Source organism: Nymphaea colorata, chromosome 4 (assembly GCF_008831285.2).
Source record: "Nymphaea colorata isolate Beijing-Zhang1983 chromosome 4, ASM883128v2, whole genome shotgun sequence".
NCBI classification, from domain to species: Eukaryota; Viridiplantae; Streptophyta; class Magnoliopsida; order Nymphaeales; family Nymphaeaceae; genus Nymphaea; species Nymphaea colorata.
Window position 1 is genome coordinate 15094623 of NC_045141.1, and position 23456 is coordinate 15118078.

The following is a 23456-nucleotide window of genomic DNA, read 5'->3' on the forward strand; positions in this document are numbered from 1 at the left end:
ACGGAGAATTTCGGTCTTTCACTCCGATGGTGGGGTTCTGTAGGGTTTTCTCTAGCTCACCGGAAAATTAAGAGAGAGGAGGTGGGGGAGAGAACGCCGTCGGACCACCATGGTGCCCTGATTCCAGAAAGTGAACATGAAGGACCATTCATGAAAACAAAAAAACCAGTTTGGATGCATGTACTAAATTCAGATGCTTGCTCCAAATCCAAAACAGTTTGGATGCATGTACTAAATCCAGATGCTTGATCCAAATCCAAAACAGTTTGGATGCATGTACTAAATCCAGATGCTTGATCCAAACCATCTACAGAAGTCATACAAGAGCCAAACAAATATAATGTAATATTTATGATCTCACCTACTTCTTGTTCGGACCCATTGCATGTTGGATGCACAAAGACTTGGTCTAGAAATTAGAACGACAAATAACCAGCATATGCTAAGTAGACTTGGGCAACTTGGGCAACGGGCTGGGTACCCATTGGGTATCTCGTACCCGGCCTGGTTGGGTTCGGGCTGAGAAAATGGCCTGGCAGGCAGGGTGCTTGATGTGCCGGTTAGGCTTGATAGTTTAGAATTAAAAAAAAATAAAATTTTTAAAATTGAATAATATGTATTTTATTATTAAAAATATATTTTATATTACTAAAATTTTATTTTAAAAATATTTTTTTATTACCAAACGGACCGACCCGTTGCCCACGTCTAAATGAAATTTGTGCTTTATTGAATATATAGTAATACATGAATTAATTGGACAATACGGACAAAAACCGGACTTTTAAATTTGTGTTAAATGTTCTAACTTCTAAACAAAATATGAAGCTCTTAACATGTTTACAAACACTGATTTTACATAAACCGTGTTTTTGTTTAGGTTCTTTTTGTAAAAAAAAAAAAAAAAATCATCTTTTGCTACCCAAAAAAGTTGAGAAACCATAGATCCCTTTGTGGAATTATGGTAAAAAAACCAAGCGTGATATAAAATTCATCATCCAAGGAAAAGCAGCTACGGGCTACGGCTAAGAGCTATAAATAGTCCGACCGTCTTCAGTTTTTCTCACGGTCGAGCAGGGAGAGTGTGTGATTGTACAGTGAGGAAGAGGAGGAAGAAGAAGATGGCGCAGAAGCCCACTATCCTTGTCTCTGAGAAGCTTGGGGAGTCCGGTCTTGAGCTGCTCAGGAGCTTCGGCAACGTCGACTGCTCCTACGGTCTCTCTAAGGAGGATCTCTGCGCCAAGATCTCCTCCTGCGATGCTCTTATAGTCCGCAGCGGGACCAAGGTCACCCGGGAGGTGTTCCAGGCCGCCCAGGGAAGACTGAAGGTCGTGGGAAGGGCCGGCGTCGGCATTGACAATGTCGATCTGCAAGCGGCCACGGAATGCGGCTGCCTTGTCGTCAATGCCCCCACCGCCAACACTGTGGCTGCTGCCGAGCATGGTATTGCCCTCATGGCCGCCATGGCCAGAAACATTGCCCAGGCTGACGCCTCCGTGAAAGCTGGTAAATCATCCCCACCAATTTAGGTCTAGATCTCGATTCCCTCTGCCTGTTTAATTTGTTCCTCTCTGTCCTTTCGTCGATATGTTTTGGCGGTATTCATTCCACGTTCTTTCGTATTCTTATTTCCATTTAGTTGCTGCCAACTTGAAGAGGAGATCTCAATTGAGATTCATATGGATGCTTTTTCATTCGTCTTGTATTCTGAAAACAGATCAGATCTCTGTTTGCGCAACCACAAAAACTTTTTCTTTCCACTCTGGATTGCAGTTTCACATAGTTGTCTAGGGATTAGTTGCGTCTGTTATATTTATCATTACAAATAGTTTGTTGGGTATTTGCCGGTTTTGCTGCCTGTTGATCACGGCAGAGACATTTTGGTTTTTATTGGAAGAGTACATGAAAATTTAGTTGTCAATTATTAGGGAGTTTTTTTTTTCCCCTGGTCAAGCATATGGATTACGGTTTTTATGATTGTAGCCAGCTTTACGGTATCTGGGCGCCATTACTTCTGGAGATCAGGAAATAATTAGCCAAATATATGATTTGGAGCTTCTTAGCTCACCTTTGCTCTTGAGAAAGGTCTTCTGATCATATGCGGCGGTTTTTGTTACATAGTTTTTATTTTACATCAATGGTAAGGTCTCCTTTTTTGTCTTTTACATCAATGGTAAGATCTCCTTTTCTTTCTTTTACATCAATGGTAAGATCTCCTTTTTTTTTCTTTTACATCAATGGCAAGTTCTCCTTTCTTAAAATAAAATGAAGGTAAATGTTCAGATCTTGCAAGCAACTGCTCTGTCCGCCTGGTTGCACCAGACCGGCTTAAGACCTTCAAGTTGGAATTCAAGAGTTAAATATGGGAACTTCTTTTGGCATGATCTTCAAGTGATCTGCCTACCCAAGCACCTCAATCAATTTTAAAGTTGAATTTTGTTGATTTTAACCATTATCTTTCTCATCTCAACCAAGAAGGTGCTGCCTCGTCAACCTTGACTTGCTATAGCATTTGAAAATGTCTACTGTATAAATATGACAGAATTTTAACTTTCAGAACGTGAACGTTTTAAATCATTACTTCCAAGAAGTATACTAGTTTGTAAAGGCAGGCTGCCTTGTGGCTGATGCATTTTCTTGTCGCTGCTGCTCTTTTTGTGCTCGAGCGGAATAATTCTTCTTTTGATGTGTTCTATAGTGATTCATTTATTGTGAAATAAGTGCTTGTTTACTCTTTGACATGGTTTTCTTTTTGCATGAAATCAGGGAAATGGGAAAGAAACAAGTATGTTGGTGTTTCCCTTGTTGGTAAGACTTTGGCAATTATTGGTTTTGGAAAAGTTGGAACTGAAGTTGCTAGACGTGCAAAAGGCCTTGGGATGCATGTTATCGCGCACGATCCATATGCTGCTGCTGACAGGGCTCGTGCTATTGGCGTTGAGCTTGTTAGCTTTGATGATGCAATATCTACAGCTGATTTTATCTCACTTCATATGCCGTTAACACCTTCTACCTCAAAGATGTTGAATGATCAATCTTTCGCAAAGATGAAGAAGGGTGTGCGCATCATTAATGTCGCAAGGGGTGGTGTAATTGATGAAGAGGCATTAGTTAGAGCACTTGACAGTGGCAAAGTTGCTCAGGTACTAACTTCATTAATTTCTTTCTTTTCTTTCAGCAGAGCTTGAGTAGTTTTGAAATAGCAGTTTCTCTGTAAAAGCATGTACAGAATCTAAGCTTTGCAACTTTTGTGCCCAAGTTATAAAGCTCAATTCATGCCCATTCGACATGCATAAAATTTCTGGTTGGCATCTTTCTATGAAAATTCTCAGAGAAGCAATGGCTTCTACTTTCAAATGTATTAGTTGGATGAACGCATGCATAAATAAACTCATAGATGTGTGCAGTCTTCTGTTGATCATGAAAAAATACTTTCTGTTTACGCTGGTTTAATAAGTTGTTTCTTTATGTTTGAAACAGGCAGCACTAGATGTTTTCGCACAAGAGCCTCCAGCAAAAGATAGCCCGTTAGTGCAGCATCAGAAGGTCACCTTAACACCTCACCTTGGAGCCAGCACGATTGAAGCTCAGGTTCCCTGTCACCTGTATTTTAATGTGTTACTTTGTTGTCACCAGAACCTTCTAGTTCTGAATTTTTAACTTCTTTTTTACATGCAAATGTTCAGGATGGTGTAGCTATAGAAATTGCAGAAGCTGTTGTTGGGGCACTGAAAGGTGAACTTGCTGCTACTGCTGTCAATGCGCCCATGGTTCCTGCTGAGGTAATATGTCTATGATTTATCTAGGCCCTTCTTGTCTCTTCAATTCATATGGTAAAACCTTTCAGGAGGTATTGATTAATCTTTTTGGTTCTCCTCGATCTTTATAGGTCTTATCAGAGTTGGCACCTTTTGTGGTGCTGGCAGAGAAGCTTGGCAGGCTAGCTGTGCAACTGGTAGCTGGAGGAAGTGGCGTGAAGTCGGTCAAGGTTGCCTACACATCTGCACGAGATCCTAATGACCTTGACACTAGAATACTCCGAGCAATGCTCATAAAGGGGATCGTGGAGCCTATCTCCAGCACCTTTGTCAACCTTGTCAATGCTGATTATACTGCCAAACAGAGGGGACTGAGGATCATTGAGGAACGGATCACTCATGATGGATCACCAGAGATCCCTCTTGAATCAATTCAGGTGCAGATAGAAAACGTCGAGTCCCGATTTAACAGTGCCTTGTGTGATTCTGGTGAAGTGAGAGTCAGGGGCAAGGTGAAGGATGGGAAGCCTTACCTGACATTAGTGGGGTCATTCAGCGTGAACGTCAGCTTGGAGGGGAACCTCATCCTGTGCAGGCAGGTGGACCAGCCTGGCATGATTGGCACAGTCGGAGGTATTCTTGGAGAGGAGAATGTCAATGTGAACTTCATGAGTGTTGGAAGGCTTGCGCCAAGAACACATGCTGTCATGGCGATTGGAGTAGATGAGGAGCCAGGGGAACATGTCTTAAACAGGATTGGGGAGGTGCCAGCCATCGAAGAGTTTGTGTTCCTCAAACTGTAGAGGCAACAGAGGTGTGGCCAGTTACAAGCGCCAATCGGTTGGTGCATGTCTTTTTTTTCCATTGAGGTGCATCTGTTCTTTGTTTCCTGTGAAACATTCTGGATGCTTTTTTCCTGAAATTAGTAGTTCGTTTCTGTCTTTTGCTTAAGTGGTCAACTTAAAATAAGCGGTGTGCAATGTCCCGTTGCACTGTGTATCTGCTCGTATGGTGTGGTTTGTAAGGTCTATTGTGCAATAATCTATCCTGAATTTGAGAAAATGCAGTGTTTCTTGGCATGGTTAGTACCTCTGTTCCTTTTTCAGGGGATGGAACTGGTTGGTATCTAACTGTCTGCGACCACTGGAAACATTAGATTGAATATATTGGAAATTGGGCAGAATCAGACCCAGCACATTAAAATATGATGACATCCTCATATCAAAGCCGAGAATTAGCCACTTTACTCTTTTTGGTTAACTTGGTAAATGTCTGCTTAACATTGGACGATCATTTTAAAGCTGCTTAGTTTTTGTTAACTTGGTAAATCTCTGCTAAACATTGGATGATACATTTTAAAGCCGGTAAGCGCTGAACCATATGTTCATTGATCGGTTATGGTTCATCTTGCTCATGAACACCGAGCGAAGCTTGTATTTGAGTTGCCTAATTGCAGTCTCTCTAAATCATCCGCCACTCAGAGAAGAAACGCAAAAGGTTAATTCATGCTGTCCATCTATTTCATATATTGTTTCTTGGTGGTTGGACTTGCAGACTTCCAAATTGAAGTTGACCGAAAAAGTTCAGGAGGCAGCACTCATTGCGCCTCTGTTACCACAACTCATGATGCAAGTGGTGCATTCTCAATCATTCAACTTATAAAATGTAATAACCCGACCTACTCTCACACCAACCTTGGGCCCTTGGTCTTTGGTCTGATGGATCTTAACTCACTCCCTAACAGTTTGAATTAGAACCCAAAAAGTTAAGAACAAGGACAATCTACCTTTTAATAGCTCTGTTTATAAGTTTCTTAAGTTTCTCACAATCTTAGCTAAAAACTAAATTTTTCAAAACGGGGCATTGAGTGTGGTGGTGCACGGGTTGTTTATAAACCACAAAAAATGATCTTGCAGAAAGTTTCGGCATCGAAACAACTTTTCCTAAATTAGTTGGTGCCAAAGGTTGAGTTGCTAACATGGCTTCACTGTCTTAGAAGTTAGAAGCAGTTCAGAGAGAGAGAGAGAGGGGGGACTGGGGGAGCTTGGTTGTTTTCCAGGGTTTCTCTTTATTAGCTGGAGATAGCTTTGTTGATGATAGATATCTTTTCCAATCAGAAGTTTGTCGATGATAAATATATTAATAGCAGCATGTTGGATAACTGAAACAACCTTTTATTTCGTTTAAAAGTTATTATTCTCCATGTTAAGGCCAATGAATACATGACAAGAAAGTCCATGACTTGCATTACATCCTTTTGTAATTTAAGCAAGTGAAAAATGTTAAAGAAAGCCAAAAAGAAAAAGATCTTTAACTTCACCCAAGATATTTGATGTACAAGAAGGCGTTTATGAAAGTACGCACCAGGTCCCAAATCTTTTGGGATTTCATGTAGGTTTTTAATTAATTTTATGTAGGTTTTAACTTCTAAATATGTTTTAATTAATCTTCCAATTAAACTGGGCCCCCAATGTTGGTAAACCCAATCAAGCTTTAACTAATCAGGCTTAGCAAAAAGGCTATCATTGAAGCACAGAAATCAGGATCTTAGTTTCATGGATTTTAGGTTAATGATTTCTAACAATAGCTTAAAATCTTATGTTATTAAGATACAAGTAATTCACTACAGATTTGTAAACTATACATTTTGTTTAATGTTTACTTAGCAGAAACCGCCTTCAATGTAAAGCCCCCAATGCCATACCCTTACATCTTCAAAGTTCTAGCTTGCTTCAAGACCTGAGTTGACCTATAGAACACTCATCAACTCGAGTGTAATACACCAAGACATATCAATGACCATGGGATTCGAACTTTAGATCTCTTGAGTGTAAGCCTCCCTTCCTTCGGTCTAGAGGTCATGAATTTAAGGGATAATTGAATAAATCCACGGTTGTGAAATCAAAAGTTCGACATAACTATAAATTCGAGGTGGACGTCTTGATAAATTAGATAATCGGATTTAAGATCCTGAGTAATCAAATGCCTCCTTCGAGCTATAAGAAAATTCAGTCAGAAATATCAGGATTTTTCAATCGACCTTACTAAGTAACGTTTAACAAGAGATGTACAAAGAAATGTCTAGTCCATCAAACACGCTGTAAGTTGTATGGGGAAAAACATTTCAATGATTTTGTCATTCAAAGTCTAAAAAGTTTGCATTCTTGATGTACTAGTCAAAGCATGTAGGTTGATGATTAGCTGCTCGATAGACAGTAAAAGCAGTTGGATGAAAATTTTGCCAAGTTTGTTTCCTCTTTGGTTTGATATTAATATGAAATAAGGGAAGTATCTTCTTAAACATTGTGCTCTTGAAACGCGTTCTCTTAAAACATAGACTTAAGAACACTTGTTTTTTCATTCTTGAGGCACATAATGTGAATATGTACGTATCCAATAATCAAATGTTAGACAAAATTATCATGCCATGTTTCTTAAAAGAAAAACATAATATTCTTATGAATTCTAAGAACCCAATATCATTCTTATCAAACACCGTCTAGGATAAGGTTGCACTATTTATAAGCTAAGGCCCAATATCTACCCAAACAAGTGAACTTAGCTGGTCCAAACCAATTGGGAATAGGGATGTCAGTGTATCCAATTTAAATTGCACCGTGCAACTGAACCCTTTTTAAAAAATTGGACATGGCAAAAAAATAATATCCGATTAAGAAATTGGATCTGATTCAGAACTTTAAAATGACAGCTGATCGGACTTGGATTCAGATTCAGATGTATACATCAACATTTGATCTGATTCAGATTCGGATTCAGATCAGATTTAACTTAAATGAATATCCTATATCCAATCCTCTCACATTTTGAAAATCGACCGCATTGAGAGTATGAAATTGGATTTGATTCTTTATTCATGTTTGAATCCAAACTTGAATTCGAGAGTATAAATATCTGAAAAGACTGATATACTAACGGTATATCCAATTCAAATATGATTGGTTGACATTCCTAATTGGGACATCCAATTGAAAAAAAGTTCCTTGACACTTAGTCGAGTGTTTGCTTGCACCATCATACAATGGAGACAAGTAGTGCCAATCGTGTCTTCAAGACACTTCTTGGGCCCAAGGAAGCATGCACGTCCCTATGAATGGCTTATGAATGAAAAAACCTGTCTTCTTTGTGGCTGGTCGATCATGGAATTCAAGCACAACAGCTTTAAAATAGCACAGGATCACTAGACTTAGGTGCATAACCGAATGTGCTTAGAACATTCGAATTGTTTGATTTCTTCTCAAACACGTTCAAGCTTGTTTCTCTTTTCAATCTTCTACAACACTTCTGGTTCCCTTTTCTATTGTTTGTTCTGCTGTGATGTACCCACTAATATCGGATATGTCTGTAAGGCTGGTTACCTGACCGGGCCGGGCCACCGCCTTGTACTCGGTATCCTGCCCAACTTGGGCCCGGCCTAGGCCCAGAAAGAGGGGTTCCGGGCTGCCCCGGATGGGCTCGGAAGACCAGGTGGGCCAGATAATGTTTTTTTTTATATTTATTTTATTAATATATATATAATATTTTATTATGATTAGTTATATTTATATATTATTTTATATTAAAAATATTTTTAAAATTTAATCAAGCCGGGCCCTGGCCCAGGTTTGAATGGTCAGGCCCAGCCTGTCCCGACTCGATGCGCAATCTTATGTGTCAATACATTTACAATGCTGATGGGGATAGGGTAGTTGATCAAGTTAGCATGCTAGTAAAAGTTTGATTGTCAGTTTGATTCCTATGGGCACTACTCTTTTAAATCGCAAACGTAGATGTGTTACACTCTAGTTGATGAATAGACCGTTATCCACCTACGTTCCGACGCAACCCTGGATCAAGGGTTAGGGGAACGGGCGGGGGTTTCTTCTCCCTTGGTTTTCAAATCTAGATTAATAAATTCACTTGTTCACACAATTTAGTGGGTGTTTAGCAAGAAGGGTATTGTGTCCTTGACACTGGTATTTCTAGAACTCTGTGTTTTTTAAGAACAACGTATTCTTGTTCCCAAAAACAAGATATATGATCTTGTCTAGTGCTCACTTGTCAGATCTACGAACAATATCCATAATCTCACCATGTTTAATTAGAATAAGAACATAATATTCTTAGATCATACGTCGCTCAACGCTTCTCATCTCAAACCCGTTTCCAAATAAAAGAGATTCAAATAGTTAGCAGATTTGGGCATCAAACTAATCCATTATAAAACTCTAAGCTGACCAACTGTGTGCATACATGACCTCTTCAACTAAAATAATGCTAACAAATAAATTGATGACTTTTTAGTTTATCTTAATAGATATTCTTGAAATTACACTTTAGGAGCTGGTTAAGCACTAGATCTAGATCTAGAGAATGATAGAGGCTAGTGTCCAATGAATCAATATCGAAGATAAAGTTTGCCTGATCATATTCTTCCAGATCTACATTTCAGACTTTGTTCATATGCTAATATATATATATATATATATATATATATATATATATATATATCAGCAACAGTCAGTGGGTGTCTGTATTATATGAGCTCCTATCTTCACTATCACCTTTTGCAAAATCATAGAATCCACACTTTGTACTTCATCATGGAGTTGCTTTATGCTGAAAAGCCAAGAGGAAGGCCAGAAGGAAAAAAGGGCAATGATCCCTGATAGTCAAAAGAAAAGAGGTAAAGGAACAAAGTTATGGAGATCATTTGTGTGTACATGTCTATGTATAAATTGGTAGGACCATATAAACATCTTAATTGATTCTACTAAAAACGATGTGTCCCTTTCAAGACTTTATCCAAGACTTCATGTCTCCACTTTTCCTTTTAAGAGAGGAGAACAGCTGGTTATCATCTATGGTTTTCAAAAATAATAATAATAATAACTGTGTGTGTGTTTCTGTGTGTGTGTATATATATATATATATATTCATGGATGGTTTTCAAAAAATAATAATAATAATAACTGTGTGTGTGTGTGTATATATATATATATATATATGACATGGATTCTTCCGGCCAGTGCATGTTTGATCGTGCCTGCCAATACAATGCATCAGGCAGACGTGATTGAATGAAATCCCTACATATACACACACATATGCATGCATGCATGCACTTAAACGACAAATACTAGAATGTGAAGCCATGATAATAGCATGGACCAAACATCACATAAACTCAGTGGGCTGCCCATTACCAATGACTGCAAAAGGCAGTCATGATCCGATTGCAGGCTCATGGTCTCCCCAGCTTATGATCCATTCCACAACGTGTAATGTGGACCATGTGGACCTGGATTCGGATTCGAACTCAGATGCACACCCGTTTTCTCAACTGAATTCAGATCATCCGGCTTGCATAATATCTGACATTGACACGTAACCGGGTTGGTTCTTCATCAGATCCTGTTCAGATACCAAAGTCAGATCCAGATTTGGTTGAAAGACTGCAAGCCAGATCTGAATTAGATATGCAAATGGATCCAAACTTTTTTTGTCAATCCAGCTAAACACATCCGAAATCAGATCGAAAGTCGGAAATATCTGATCCATTTATACCCCCATAAGCTGCTGCCCAACATCATCTGCAAATTCTGCCATGCTCAAGCCAATAGTTGGTAGGCGGCCAAGCACTTATTGGAATAGTATACTGTGAGCTTCAACCCCCCTTTGAAATAGATAGGGCCAGTGTACTAGCTGACATATAAGAGCTTGTTCTATGGAGCTCGACTCAACCACACAGCACCGAGCTCGAGCTTGAGCTCGACTCGCTTAATCTGCTTAACTCTTCTCTACTAACTTAAACTATTTAGTTTCTTTTAACTCGTTAACTTGTTTGCCTAATTTTTTAAATAACTGAACCATGAATGACTGTATAATAAAAAATCCAAAGAAAGAATGTGTATATTTTACATCCAAATATCCTCTAATGAAAAACTTAGCATCACAAAATCTCTCATTCATGACATATTTGTGTATCCCAAGGGGAGCCAAGTTTAAACAAGCGGAGTTGTATTGCGCATAAATCTAAACTCAAGTTTGACTCGAGCCTGAGTTGGCTTGATTCATTGTGCAGCCCTATGTTCATTCAAGCACATTTGTGAATTCATCTCATAGGTAAATTTTTATGGTAAGCTTGTAAAACATATCGAGGATTACGAATTCAAACTACAATGTCGAAAGCTGACGCATATGTCTAAACTTGAAGAAGGAGGAATGACCTTGAGGGTTTTAGGTCGAAACATATAAAACATATTAAGTTTTAATTATTTAAATGCCTGCAAATTAGTTTTAGAGCTCAATTTAATTAAAATGTACAATATGGGAATATGAAATTTAAAATGAATTACAAGTTAAAACTTAAAGGGTACCAGGATTCACTTTTCCATCCTGCATGCCATTTTTACCCCTATTAGTGAGCTGTGCTCAGTAGATGATTCCTACTTTAAAAGGAAAAGGTAAACAATCAAAAAAAGCAAATCAAAAAAGCTGTTCATTCATCAAAAGCATAATCACACTAAAAGCAATCATGATCTCTCTCTTTGTCCCTAATTCACCATCCTCCCTTTTAAAAAAAAAAAAAAAACTAAGAAAAATAAACTTCAAATCAAATTGAACCACTCCTTTTGTTATCTCATCTTCTTTCTTTTCTTTTCTTTTCTTCTCTCTCTCTCTCTCTCTCTCTCTCTCTCATGTTTCCATCATTATGACAAAGGTAAACGGGTCGGTCGGGTCTGGTTGTTTTCCTCTGATCTCCATTTCGGACCCAACCCGAGCCAAATCTCTCGGCTGCCTTTATCGCGCGGCTTGCCCTCATGGCTTCCACGCCGACGCCCATACAACCGGACGTTCTTTCCACGCCAGGAATATTCCGGGAGAATCTCCTGCAGGCACCATCGACCACCCATCCTTATACCGCCTAAGCAGCGCCCGGACGTCGTCGGACACCTCGTCGCTGAAGGCCGCAGGCGAAAACCCGGCGCAGCCCAGCCGCCTCGTCCAGCCGACGCCGCGCTCCCTCCGCTCGGCTGACTCTGAGGCGGGGCACGACACGACGTCGACGATCGCCCTCCCAGCCGCGCGCTCGAGCGCTAGCCGCTCGTTGCTCGTCCTCGGGAAGCTCCCATCCAGAGACTCCAGGTAGGTGGAGAAGAAACGGGCGCACTCCAGGAACGCTGCCATGAACTGCCCCTCCTCGCTCCCGAAGAAGTCGGCTTCCTCCTCGACGACCGTCACGATCTTCGGCCCGAGCCGCCTGAACCCAGCGATGAGTGCGTCGCGCCCTGGTCCCGGCGGCACCCGCCGGAGCGCCCCGACGCAGTTGACGGCGACGGCCTCGCCGTGCTCGATCTCGACTCGGCTGAGCACGTCCTCGCTGAGCCCGCCCTCCCCGCAGTACACCACCGAGAACTTAAACGGGACGCCCATGAGGCGAGCGAACTTCTCGATGCGCTGCGATATCTCTCTCATCACGTTCGTTGCCGAGCCTCCGGCGGCGTCGGCGAGGACGAGGGTGGTGAGGCGGAGGTGCGGGGTGTCGTCGGACCTCGTGGCGAGGGCCTCCAGCAAGGTAGGCCACTGCGTACAATGGGTGGTGCTGATATCGACGATATGGAGCCTGGGCTCGCCGTCGAAGGCCTCCAGGATGGCGCCGTTGGCCGCGGCGTGGCCGAACGTCACCCAGGGACTGGCCTCCTGGAACTTGAGCATGGTCCGGCGGGTCGACTCGAACGACAGGCCCTTCTCGGCGGCGGCGCACAGGGTGCGGTGGGTCCGCTGACCGGAGCCCGTGATTCGAGCGAACAAAGCCTGGAGGAAGTAGGCGGCCAGCTTCTGGTCGGTATCGCCGTAAGGGGACGAGAGCTCGTTGAGCAACCACAGGAGTTGCTGGATGCGGGCCGAGTCGTTGACGGCGACGGCCTGTGCGCAGTCGGCCAGAAGGGTGGCCGCCCAGTTGGGAGGTGGGTGCGTGGAGGAGGTAAACTCGTGGGGGATCGGCGGGTGGTAGTCAGTGGGAATGGGGTCGAACACCTGATGGGAGTCAGTCTGGTAGGGAAGAAAATGCTTGTTGGAGGAGGAAGGGGAGGAGAAATCGGCATCATCGTCATCCATGAAAGGTGGGTTGCAGCATTCTTGGTGGAAGGAGGAGATGGTGGTGTTGGTGGTGGCGCCGCTGTTGGTGGTGGTGGTGGTGGTGGTGGTGAAGGATGTTTGCGGCTCTGTAGGGAAGGAGACTAACCTAAAGAGAGTATCCATGCAGGCTGGCTTGTACGACGCTTGACGTGCATGCCCTTTCTCTTTCTCTCCTCTATAAGAGTGAGGTTTTATGAGGTGGAGGTGAATGATGGTGGACAAGAATCTATAATGGGTCTCCTATGGTGGTAGGGATTTTTCCATGCAAGTCATGAGAGAGAGAGAGAGAGAGAGAGAGAGAGCAGGATTTCTTCTTAAACTTTTCCTTTTATTTTATGAAGGGAATGATGGTGGACGAGAATCTATGATGGGTTTGCATGATACAATCGATAAGGAGACTCGAATCTCTTCTTTTTTTAAGTTCTTTTTCCATTACAGAGTGAATGTTGGTGTCTGCTGTATGTAGAGACAGTGAGAAATGGGTTATGGGGGGAATTTATAAACGGGATTGGTGGTCTGACAGAAGTATGAAAAGATGAGAAGAGAAGAGGGTGGGGAGGAATTTCATGGGCGCAGGCGTGCAAAGGGGGCCGTTTATGGCATGGAATGTGTGGAGAGAGATAGAGAGAGAAGAAAAGCAACCCCGCGTGCACCAGGCCATCACCGCGACCACCATCTTCCCCATTCTTCCTGCTCCCTCACTGGCTCGCTCTCCGGGACCAAGGAAAATGATAGCAACTGTAGTTCTCCTTGAGCGAGAGAGAGAGAGAGAGAGAGAGAGAGTCTATGCATCCATATGAAGACAGATTCGATGGTGCTCTGAAATCCTTATATGCCTTGTTTGTTTGTGGTCAGAAGCAACTTCCACTTCATCTGAAAAGGCATATCCAAGATTATCCTGTTTCTTAAGTGCAGTCATGACCCAAGAGCTTTTTGTTTTCTAAAATGATAGCCTTTTGTTTTCTAAAATACATGTTTGAGGGGCCGTATGAGTTTGTATGCTGTTGATATTTCATTGTAGATGATGCAATTAAAACTTATAATCTATTATATTGATCATGTTCTTTTGGCATGGGGGACATGATGCCTTAGCCACGCCATCTCTCTCAATATCAGAGCCCCAAGTCCCCACTTTCCTCTTTTGCTCTCTGTTCCCGTTCAATGGAAGTCCCCCCCACTTGAATTTTCCTATAGGCCTAGCGTTCAACAGTAGCATAGCTTTCAAATGTGTTAAATTAAGAACTCTGCAAGTTTTTCTTTACAACACCTGTTGATTTTTTTAATGGTTTTGGCTTTTTTCTTGAAACTAATTAACATGCACGCCTGAGCATTCAAGCTGCATCAAAAACTTGCACTATGAATACCTAAGTGTTCTAGATTAGTGTGAAATTAGCATCAACTCCATCAGCAACGCAATATGTCAGGCACTTCTAAAACTCCTAGATAATTTATAAGAGCCGTAGTTTTGTTGCCATATAATAACCAAATACTTGCCTAACTTTACCGTTGCTCTTGATTAGTTAAGCGTTTTGGTTAAACAAAACACCAGCAATGCCTTTCTCTTTCTAAATGACAGTAAACAATTAATTTTCAACTTCAAAAGACAGAAGACACATACTTTCATATTCCAATGTGGCGCACTTTATAATTTGGTACAGTTGTTCGGAAGATCTGCATCTTGTATCAAGAAATGGCTGAGAAACCTGATAGCTTTTCGGAAGGGTAAGAAATTGTCTCCTCTCATGTCTCAAACTAATAACTGATAGTGAATTGCTCTCAATGATGAGGTGCCCTCTAATGGCTGGACCGTTTAATGCCCATGTCCCCTAAAAGGCAAACCTTGAGTAAGCCCCAACAATCATGCTGACAAAACCAGAGTGCATAATGGAAGAGTTGAAGCTTCATCTCCGAGGCTTCATCTCAACACTCTTTCAAAGTTCTTTAATTTCTTGCAACTTGCTCTCCAGTAATGATGGTAGAAATGGTAACAGTGCACCCTTCACAATTCTTTACCTTGAAACTTACTCTCCAGTAGTACTGATAATGGTAAGTGCAGCAGAGAGCAGGCATGCCAAAGTCTCCTTTACAACCTTGAGCAGCAACCATTAGTTTCTTTCAGACTTTCAGTTTTTCTTATTACATGACTGTTCATCTCTCCCTTGATTAGTTTAGGTTCATGAATGCTTGTGATTCCTCCTGTCTCCTCATTTTTCTTCCTTCTTTAAATTCTCACTTGTAGATGATGGAAGTCAATCAAGGAAAAGGAGAATGGTGGAAAGGTGAGCAGATCATGGGGTCTGATCACTTGTCTGCAACAAAAGACTCGAGGTTTTATTGGGGAGGGTGAAATTGGTAGATAGACTTCATCAAAAGACTCGCATGTCTGCAACAAAAGATGTGATCTGATATAGCAAGGAACAATACCGGCCTGAGGCATCAGACAGTGTCTCCCGCCATCTGTGCCACCTGATTATACTACTCGAAATGCAAGAACACGACTACTTTCTTGAAGTCTCCTGTGCGGGTGCAACTCCCAGGCTTATGAGCGCAGCTACAGAACTATGATTTCTGTGAGCCTTGCAGTTGATGAATAAATTAGCAGCAAAACAGTTGACGAACAAATAACTTAGTATCAACAACTTTGGAGATAGATGAATAGTAGAGTGTCCGGGTGTTGAAAGAGTTCATTTATTATACAAGAATCTACATTGATCAGGTCAGACTGGGTTATATATCTGTTATGGATCAACTTACATATATTCATATTGGATGTAGCTACTATCATATATGATCATTTACATATTACCTAATCTGATTGGAGAACAGATTTAGATTCAAATATATAAGTGACACACACATGTATATATAATACTATTACCAGATTTTTTATGTTTACAGAAATTACATATATTTGTTGGATTCAGTAACAAAAGCCCTACATATCTGCATCCGATTACTATTTGGATGCATGTAATTTTCTTGCCATATTCAAGTACTTGAAATCAAGTTTGAAATAATTACCAGATTATATTCATTTGACCATCGACACCTCTACCAATACGCTGATTGGGAGTTCCGTCTTTAAAATTCATTTAGGGAACCCGGACTAATTTGAAAAGTCGTTTATTTTGACCTTTAAAAGTTTATTCTGTTAGGAAGTACCTACTTAATTGTTTGTCCATCAAAAAATTCACATGTATGTACAAAAATAAACTAGGTTTGCTTGTTTTTTTATTTGAGTGGAGATGTTTAGCAAAGAATGAGGCCATTTCCCGCTCCTTCTATTTCTTTCATAGTCCTTAACTATTACCTTAAGATTGCGTTTGATAGCATCGGATCTCATACTGTGTGGCAACCCGCTGATTAAACAAATAGTAGATTTCTTAGACTTGATATCCACATTATATGCTACTAAAATCCTCAGTGATAAAAGGGAAGGCCTGATCTCAGTAACCTCAAAACACCTCGAATCTCAAATCCAATGTAAAAAAATACACCTAAAGGGAGGGTCCGAATCAAATCCAATATAATATAGAACGACAGAACCTTCAAGCGGTTAAATCTGTCTCATTTGCAACCGCGACAGTATAATGGTCATGAAGGTTAGAGCCAAGCTTGGGAAGCAAGAACTGCTGCACCAAAGACATGGATATGCTAGATAACTTTACTTGCTGCCAAACTGGTTATGTACACAAATAATTGTCCATGTGAGTATATAATGACCAAAATACCTCGACTAAGTAAAAAGGGAGTTTTTTACAAGAGTAAAAAAGATCGTCAGAAGTTTAAAAAATCTAAAAAGTACATTTTTTTATAAAAAAAAAATCTAAAATACCTCCATCCCGTCCCCTTTGTGTATGTATTGCATACACCACTGGTGAATGTGCCCAATATAGGGAAATATAAAGAGGTGAAAGTGCCCAATATAGGGAAATATGAAGGGCCTTAAAGAAGTATGCTTTTTTTTCATAATGAACTCTTTAATAAGGGGAACCATGAATGAGTACCGACAATCAAGCCTTGAAAAGAAAAAAGGTTTGTTGAGAAAGGCTGTAAATGGTTCATACACGAATTAGCTAAAATACAAAGGAAAATGGATTTAATACAACTATAAATTTAATTGAGACACTAGAACCATTTGCATCGATCCTCAGTTGTCAAGTCAATTGGGATGAGAAGAAGAGATGCCTGAGCGAGAGTTGAAGTCCTTTCCTCACTTCTAAGGTCCAGGGCTGCATCGGTGTCTAAATTGAAGCATCTCAACTGGTGGATTACTTGCCTTTAAACTGAAAAAAAAAAATGTGTCCCCTGGTTAGAGGTGATGTGAAATGGACATGGCCCAGCCCATGTGGTGGCCTAAGGGCCAGTGTGTCATGCAGGGCCCATGTGTCATGCTGGGTGTGTCGAGCTCCCACCTATACCGAGCGCCCACCTACGGCCCGGACCCATAATAGAGAACTAGCGAGCTACAGCCTACCAGTTATTGGCCCAAGTCAATGCACTAAACCCCTCCAAGATCGAAGCCAATTGGAATTTTTACTCTTATACCTAAGGGCAAGGTGGAAATGGCAAAGATCTATGTATTAGTAATGCAATTTGGAAGAAAGAAGCACTAAACAAAAATGCACAGTTACCGCTTTCTTCTTTGATAGGCTGAAGTTAGGGTTAGAAAGGGGCAGAGCTCGAATTTTTCATGAGGAGATCCGAATTAAAGTTTCTAATATCATTTTTCAAAATTTTTATCTTTTTATGTAGGACAAGTGAAATTTTCTAAATTTTACATGTAAATTTTTTTTTTAAAAAAAGTGAAGTGGGGCCAGGGCCCATGCGGCCCCTCTGGGGTTAGGTAAACCCCTTCTAATTTATATAATAACTTTGTGTGTACTAAACTCTTGATTCTTTCAACTTGAAGGCCTTAAATCCAGCCCTCAAATGGACTGAACTCTTGTTAATTATTATTCACTTTTTAACTTTCTTGGCCTCCCCTCTTCTTTCACTTCTACCGCCCATCTCGTGTTTTTCTTGCTCTTTATGTGGAAATTATTTAGCTAGGCTGATTCACCTGGTTTTGCACCATCTTTTGATTTGATACTGAAAATGTTTACACGAGCAATTATCGGAAAACATTTCTCAACACAGCTACTTGGTTCGACTTGTTTTCTCTACTAAATCAATTATAAAACGTTTCGCAACATACATAGAAGCTACTTAGTTTGAAACTAATTGGTGATTGGAGATCAAAACTGCCTCCCATTTCTTCCTGCTTTCCAAGAAAATATGGATGTTTTGGAATCTGGGTGAAAAAGTGAGATACCCATCAACTAGAGTACAATACATTTACCGATTATAGTTTAGAGGAGTTTGAAGCCACTTAAGTTTAGTCTGTTTACACATAGTAATAAACTTTACTTTTGTTTTTAGGAGTTACTATGAGCAATATTGTAGATATATATCGGATTTCATATCGTGTCAGATACTTCATAAAACAATATATATGTGGATCAGCCTGTATCAGGGGAAGTACCATGGGAATATAATTACCTTTGACATATTGGCTGCTCTTGAGTTTTAACATGTGAACTAATACAATCAAATAATCGACTGCCATTTGAAATAAAAAAAACCAGAAAATTGGCAAAATTTTCTTAAAAATTAAAACCAGTAGAACAAAAACTGCATTTTCTAGCTTATCTTTCCTCCCAACTTTTATAATATCCAAGACTGAAATTAGATTTAAGAACAAAGAAAAATCAAGGTAAATGTAGCTTCCCAAAATGGAAAAAAATTGACCTGAATATCATTTGACGTGGTTGATTTTACCATTCTGGTTCTCAGAAGTTGAACTTTTTTTCTTAGAACGGCGAGTCCCACACAGGGCGCCATGGAATATAACTACCATCGATCAAAACGACGCGCTCGTCAACGCGGGAGTCGGGAGGAGTGGTGGGGAGGGAGGGAATCGGCGAGGGGCAGATGGGGGCGTGCTCCTCTTGCTTTGGCGCCGGAGAGGAGTCCAGAAGAGAGAGAGCAGAGGCCGATCGTCTCCAATCTGAGGAAGCTCGAAAAAGGGCGGCGGAAGCCGCTGAGAGAAGGCATGGATCTCCTCCCTCCCAGCCTCTCCTCCTTCCTCTTTCCTTCATCTTAATGCTTTTCTCGATTTCTTGGTGCGAATTTTGTGTGTCCGTTCTTCACTTCCATCGCCTTTTCTGTTCTTTTCCTCTTTGCTCCATAGGATTCTTTAGTCTGTTTGAGAGATATGTGGGACAATTTATTGATGAATTCGCTGTTCCTCTTCTTATTGGGCATTGTCAACTTCCTGGTCGGACAAGATTCTTGTTCATAGTGGGTAGGTTTAGATACTGCTTGAATTAGTTAAGGCCTCGGAGTTTGATCCAATTGAATTTTGAGCGCCACAGATTATCTTCTTTAGATTGACTGGGGATTTTCACGGTTGGTTTCTGGAACAGGAAGTAAATGCTTGGTGGGGGTTGCTTTTTCCAGTTAGTGCTTTTTCTTTTTCTAATCTGGAATTTGATTGCTTTCCGAATGCTTCTGTAAATTGGACGGGGTTGTTTTACTAATATGGAGCCGGAAACGTGACGTAGGCAAGAAGAATTTGAAAAATCTGCATATGGGAGAGCCACGCGTGCACAGATCAATGCACAAGCTAAACAGTCACAGGCCACCAACACGGGAGAGCCAGTTCTGAAGGTGATTGCTTTTCTTTTTTTCCCATTTCTTCAGAATTTTGGATCCAGAAATCATCTTTTCGTTATTGTTCTCACTGGCCTTCTACTTTGGAATTGTTACAGTGGCAAATGGGATGAAATGCAGATGTATTATTCTGTTATTCAATTTGAACAAACGTAAGTTTGCGTTGATCTTTTATGCTTATAATCTTTGCGTTATATGGTTTCGCTGTGAATTTTCTACAAAAAGCTGTCATTATTGGGCGCTGAAACTTGCTTGGAACTGTAGATAGTTTGAACGATGTGAGATCTGTTTCAGTTTGATTCTTATATGCAACGTTAAAGGATCTCTTCATTTGACGTTTCTCTGATTCTTAGGGTTGATATCAGTACCGATACGCTTACTCTTCAAATGTTCCAAACAAGGCATGCATAGATTATGTAGCGAGAGGATCAGTCATTAGACGTGATGAACTTATTGACCTTAGATCCGATAAAAACTTGAAATGAACTGAACCTGATTATGTTGGTCTCTCATTGGAATATGCATTGGATGCCACAAATCTGAATTAATAGGTAAAATCTGCCGGTCATCCTAATTTTCTGTTAGGTGGCATTGCAGATTGCACAAAAAAAGTAATGGCATAATTGAATGGTTGAACTGGACCCACAAAAGTGCAGCAACCAAGGAACGTATTTAGCCCATAGTGGGACATAAAACTTGTAGGTTGGAAAATAGATAGGAGTCTTCCTATTGCTTGTCCCCCTCCACGAAAATCTTTAATCGACACTGTCACACCATGTCCTCTCTTGATTCAGCTCAATCAGATTCCTGAATTGGTATAGGGGTAGTCGTGATCGATCTTATTTTCATGTCAACCTGCTAGGCGTCACTGCAGGTTGACTAGTATTCACACACTTTTTTATGTCCTGTGCATGTGCTTAAGATATTTCTTTAATTTTATGCACTGAAACAGTTATCTGGTTGAGAACAAGAAAACTGGTTATTGTAGAACCTCATATCTATAGATATATACAACTAGAGAACTGAAGAAAAGGAAGTGGGAGGAAGGCATCGCGCTGTAATTTGTTCTTCACAACGAAAAAGGAAACTTTAGCCATATATGGCAGTTTCTTGAAAAGAAAATGTCATGGACATAATACCTGAATGAGAATCCATATGAGTACGTGGAGGACAGTTCATGGAATTATCATCAAAATGCATGGTGAAATTGAAATTGAATAAAAAATCTAGATTAACTAAGTTAAAATCAAAATCATGGCATTGAGTATTCAATTCGATAAACCTTGATAAGAACTATTTTGCTGTCATTCAGATTCATAACATGTGCAGAATGTCATAATTTGATTAACCCTTTGACTGAGTATTCCTGTATTAAAATTTTAAAATGATATTTTGGTGCAAGTAATAAATGTGATGTTTGCCTATGGTATAGTATGTTTGTTAATAAGTAGTTTCAGTTGATAATGCATGTGATCGTGATATCCTATGCAATCCTTAGGATACCATTGGCCAAGTGTGCCAAGTGGGAGACAACCTTTGGATCAATGCTCTTGTTTGACAGGATCTAAACGTGGCTATTTAGATTTCACGTTACATGGTCATTGGGGACGCCAATCTTGAACTGGTTTCCAGCCTGTCACAGGAGTAATTTAGTGGTATAATTGGATATTGGCTTAATTAACTAGTTGTGAACGACAACTCTAAAGGAGGAGGAAATTATTTAGCGTGTGGGGCTATTTTATGTGGTTTTGAAATGTCCACATCAGTATAGTTGTGATTTGTTTTCTTCAAGTGACAGTTCCTCAGCATCAGTCGTGCATGATTTATGTTTAAGCTCCTATTTGAAATGGTTATATTGTGTTTCTTGGGCATACATAATTTCATTGACTGAATAGGACTCTTTAGTTGCTGGTCAGCATTTTCTGCTGATATTTGCAAAAAAAAAAAAAAAAAAAAAAAAAAAAAAAAAAAAAAACTTGGCCTTCGCATTTTGTCTAAGCTGTTAGCATTTTGTATCGATGGGACTTAAATTCTATGAGTTTAACAGTTTGTGGTTTGTGGCCAACTATTTCTTCTTCCAGAGAATGGTGAAAGGCGCCTTCTCAAGATTCCAAATGTTAAGATGGTGTGACCTTGAGCTTTATCATGAAGGCCCATGCTCTGTCCACATTTTACAGTATATAAGATGTTAATAAAGTTGCTTGTACAGGTTGTCTGGTTATTGTTTCGTATGTCAAAATTAAGTTTCAGTCGACCATCCTTTGTTCTGTCTCAAGTATCAGTATCATACTCAGTGATCTCTGCTTCTGGCAAGTATGTCTAATATATCTTTCAAGAATAGCATTTCGGTTCATCTTTTGTCCTTGGTTTTCTTATCCGCCATACGTAGCCATCTTAGCTTTGCCATTACATTTTTAATGGCCAATGTTTTCAATTACAAGTTGCCATCTTGCTTGGAAATATCGTGTTTCTAACATCAAACATGATAACCTGATTGAAATGATTTCATTTCATTTTTGTATTTTTCTATATTATGCTAATAGTTTTGTCTGTAAATATAGTCTTATATGGACTGATGTCTTCTCAAATTGTTTCCAAGAAAACCATATTTTTCATGACATTGAGAGACTCTCCGGGCGATTCGAGCAGTTGGATATGTATTTGATGCTGTAGATAATGAAGTCATATGATCAAGCATTGGGAATTAAATTCTTCCCTTTTTTCCCTTTTCAACTTTTTTGCTTGAGCTTCCGGTTACGAGCAAAGTATTTTTCAAAAAGGAAAAATGTCTGTATTCCCGGATTGCGTTTGAAGAAGGCAAAAAACGTCCTATTTGAGTATGTATGGCCAGGAGGCAAAACAAGAGAATTTAACCTTTGAATCGGATTCATCTTTAGTACTGCATTTTTTGTTTGTTTGTTTTTGCAAACGAGGGAGGGATGTGACTCATTTACACATTTTTCTTGGCCAAGATTTTGTGTTTAATGAATAAAACACAGGTACTGTTCTTGTTAAACGTTTGCTTTTCTTTTACATGATAAATGGTAAACCCATCTCTGCTACAACGTTGTCAAAGTCAGATATCCAAGTGATCAGTAATCCGTTGGATCAAGTTTGGTGAACAAGGCATGGATCTGGATTTAGGTTTGCAAGATTAAGTTCAGGTTTTGGCTCCGCTAAAAAGCACCAGATCTCGTTCAATGTTTTCTGTTGCCTAATGAACACGTTATGTTTCATGTGTTGGCAAAACCCGTAGGGGATGAATCGGTTCTTGAGCCCCACCTTGAGTTCGTTGTGAATCAGCCAAAAATAAAATAAAATAATTAATTAAAATGCAATCAATTTTAAAATATTCTATAGCTAAAAGCTAACTTGTGGCACATTTGAATCGGCCACCTAATCGACTTCGAGGTATGCAAGAGGGTTGCATAGGCCACCCATTTGTTTTAGGACCTTTGTCAGCATATATGATAAACCCTTCGAATCGATACGCCACAGTTTGCAGTTCAAATGAATAGCACTCATAAGAATCAAACTAAAAACCTACCATCAGCACCCTCAAACCAACCAGCTACACTATTGACTTGGTTTACCATGGATCCCATTCAAATCTGGGGAAAACACTGTAACTTGACCTCCCGTGTCTAATAATGTTCAGCATTGCCGTTATTGTTTTGTCCCTTTTCAGATGTGGGTAATGTCAGATGTGTGGATTCAGAAAAGTATACACCGTGGGAAGGTCCACGCTGGTTACTGTAACTTATGGAATCGTCATTTCCAAAATTTAGATCTTATTAAGTAATTAAAGTTGATTGCCAAATAAAGAATTCTCGTCTCGTCCTCGTC

The 23456-nt window shown here is 40.1% G+C and overlaps 2 protein-coding genes and 1 long non-coding RNA gene across 3 annotated transcripts; 2 read left to right on the forward strand and 1 right to left on the reverse strand.

The window, feature by feature from the left end:
* Positions 1 to 1052: 1052 nt before the first annotated feature.
* LOC116253482 (D-3-phosphoglycerate dehydrogenase 1, chloroplastic-like) lies at positions 1053 to 4709 on the forward strand. Its single transcript, XM_031628305.2, has 5 exons — positions 1053 to 1506; positions 2767 to 3143; positions 3481 to 3591; positions 3687 to 3782; positions 3890 to 4709. Exons 1-5 carry the CDS (start codon positions 1122 to 1124, stop codon positions 4559 to 4561), a joined length of 1641 nt encoding a protein of 546 aa, XP_031484165.1. The 5' UTR covers positions 1053 to 1121; the 3' UTR covers positions 4562 to 4709.
* A 6551-nt stretch (positions 4710 to 11260) lies between these two features.
* On the reverse strand, positions 11261 to 13828 carry LOC116252280 (protein SHORT-ROOT-like). Its single transcript, XM_031626437.2, has one exon. The coding sequence runs from the start codon at positions 13017 to 13019 to the stop codon at positions 11577 to 11579; it is 1443 nt and encodes a 480-aa protein (XP_031482297.1). The 5' UTR covers positions 13020 to 13828; the 3' UTR covers positions 11261 to 11576.
* Positions 13829 to 19502: 5674 nt separating this feature from the next.
* Positions 19503 to 21963, forward strand: LOC116252367 (uncharacterized). Its single transcript, XR_004172153.2, has 3 exons — positions 19503 to 19607; positions 19709 to 19762; positions 21692 to 21963. It is a non-coding gene; the product is annotated as an uncharacterized LOC116252367 (long non-coding RNA).
* Positions 21964 to 23456: the final 1493 nt, after the last annotated feature.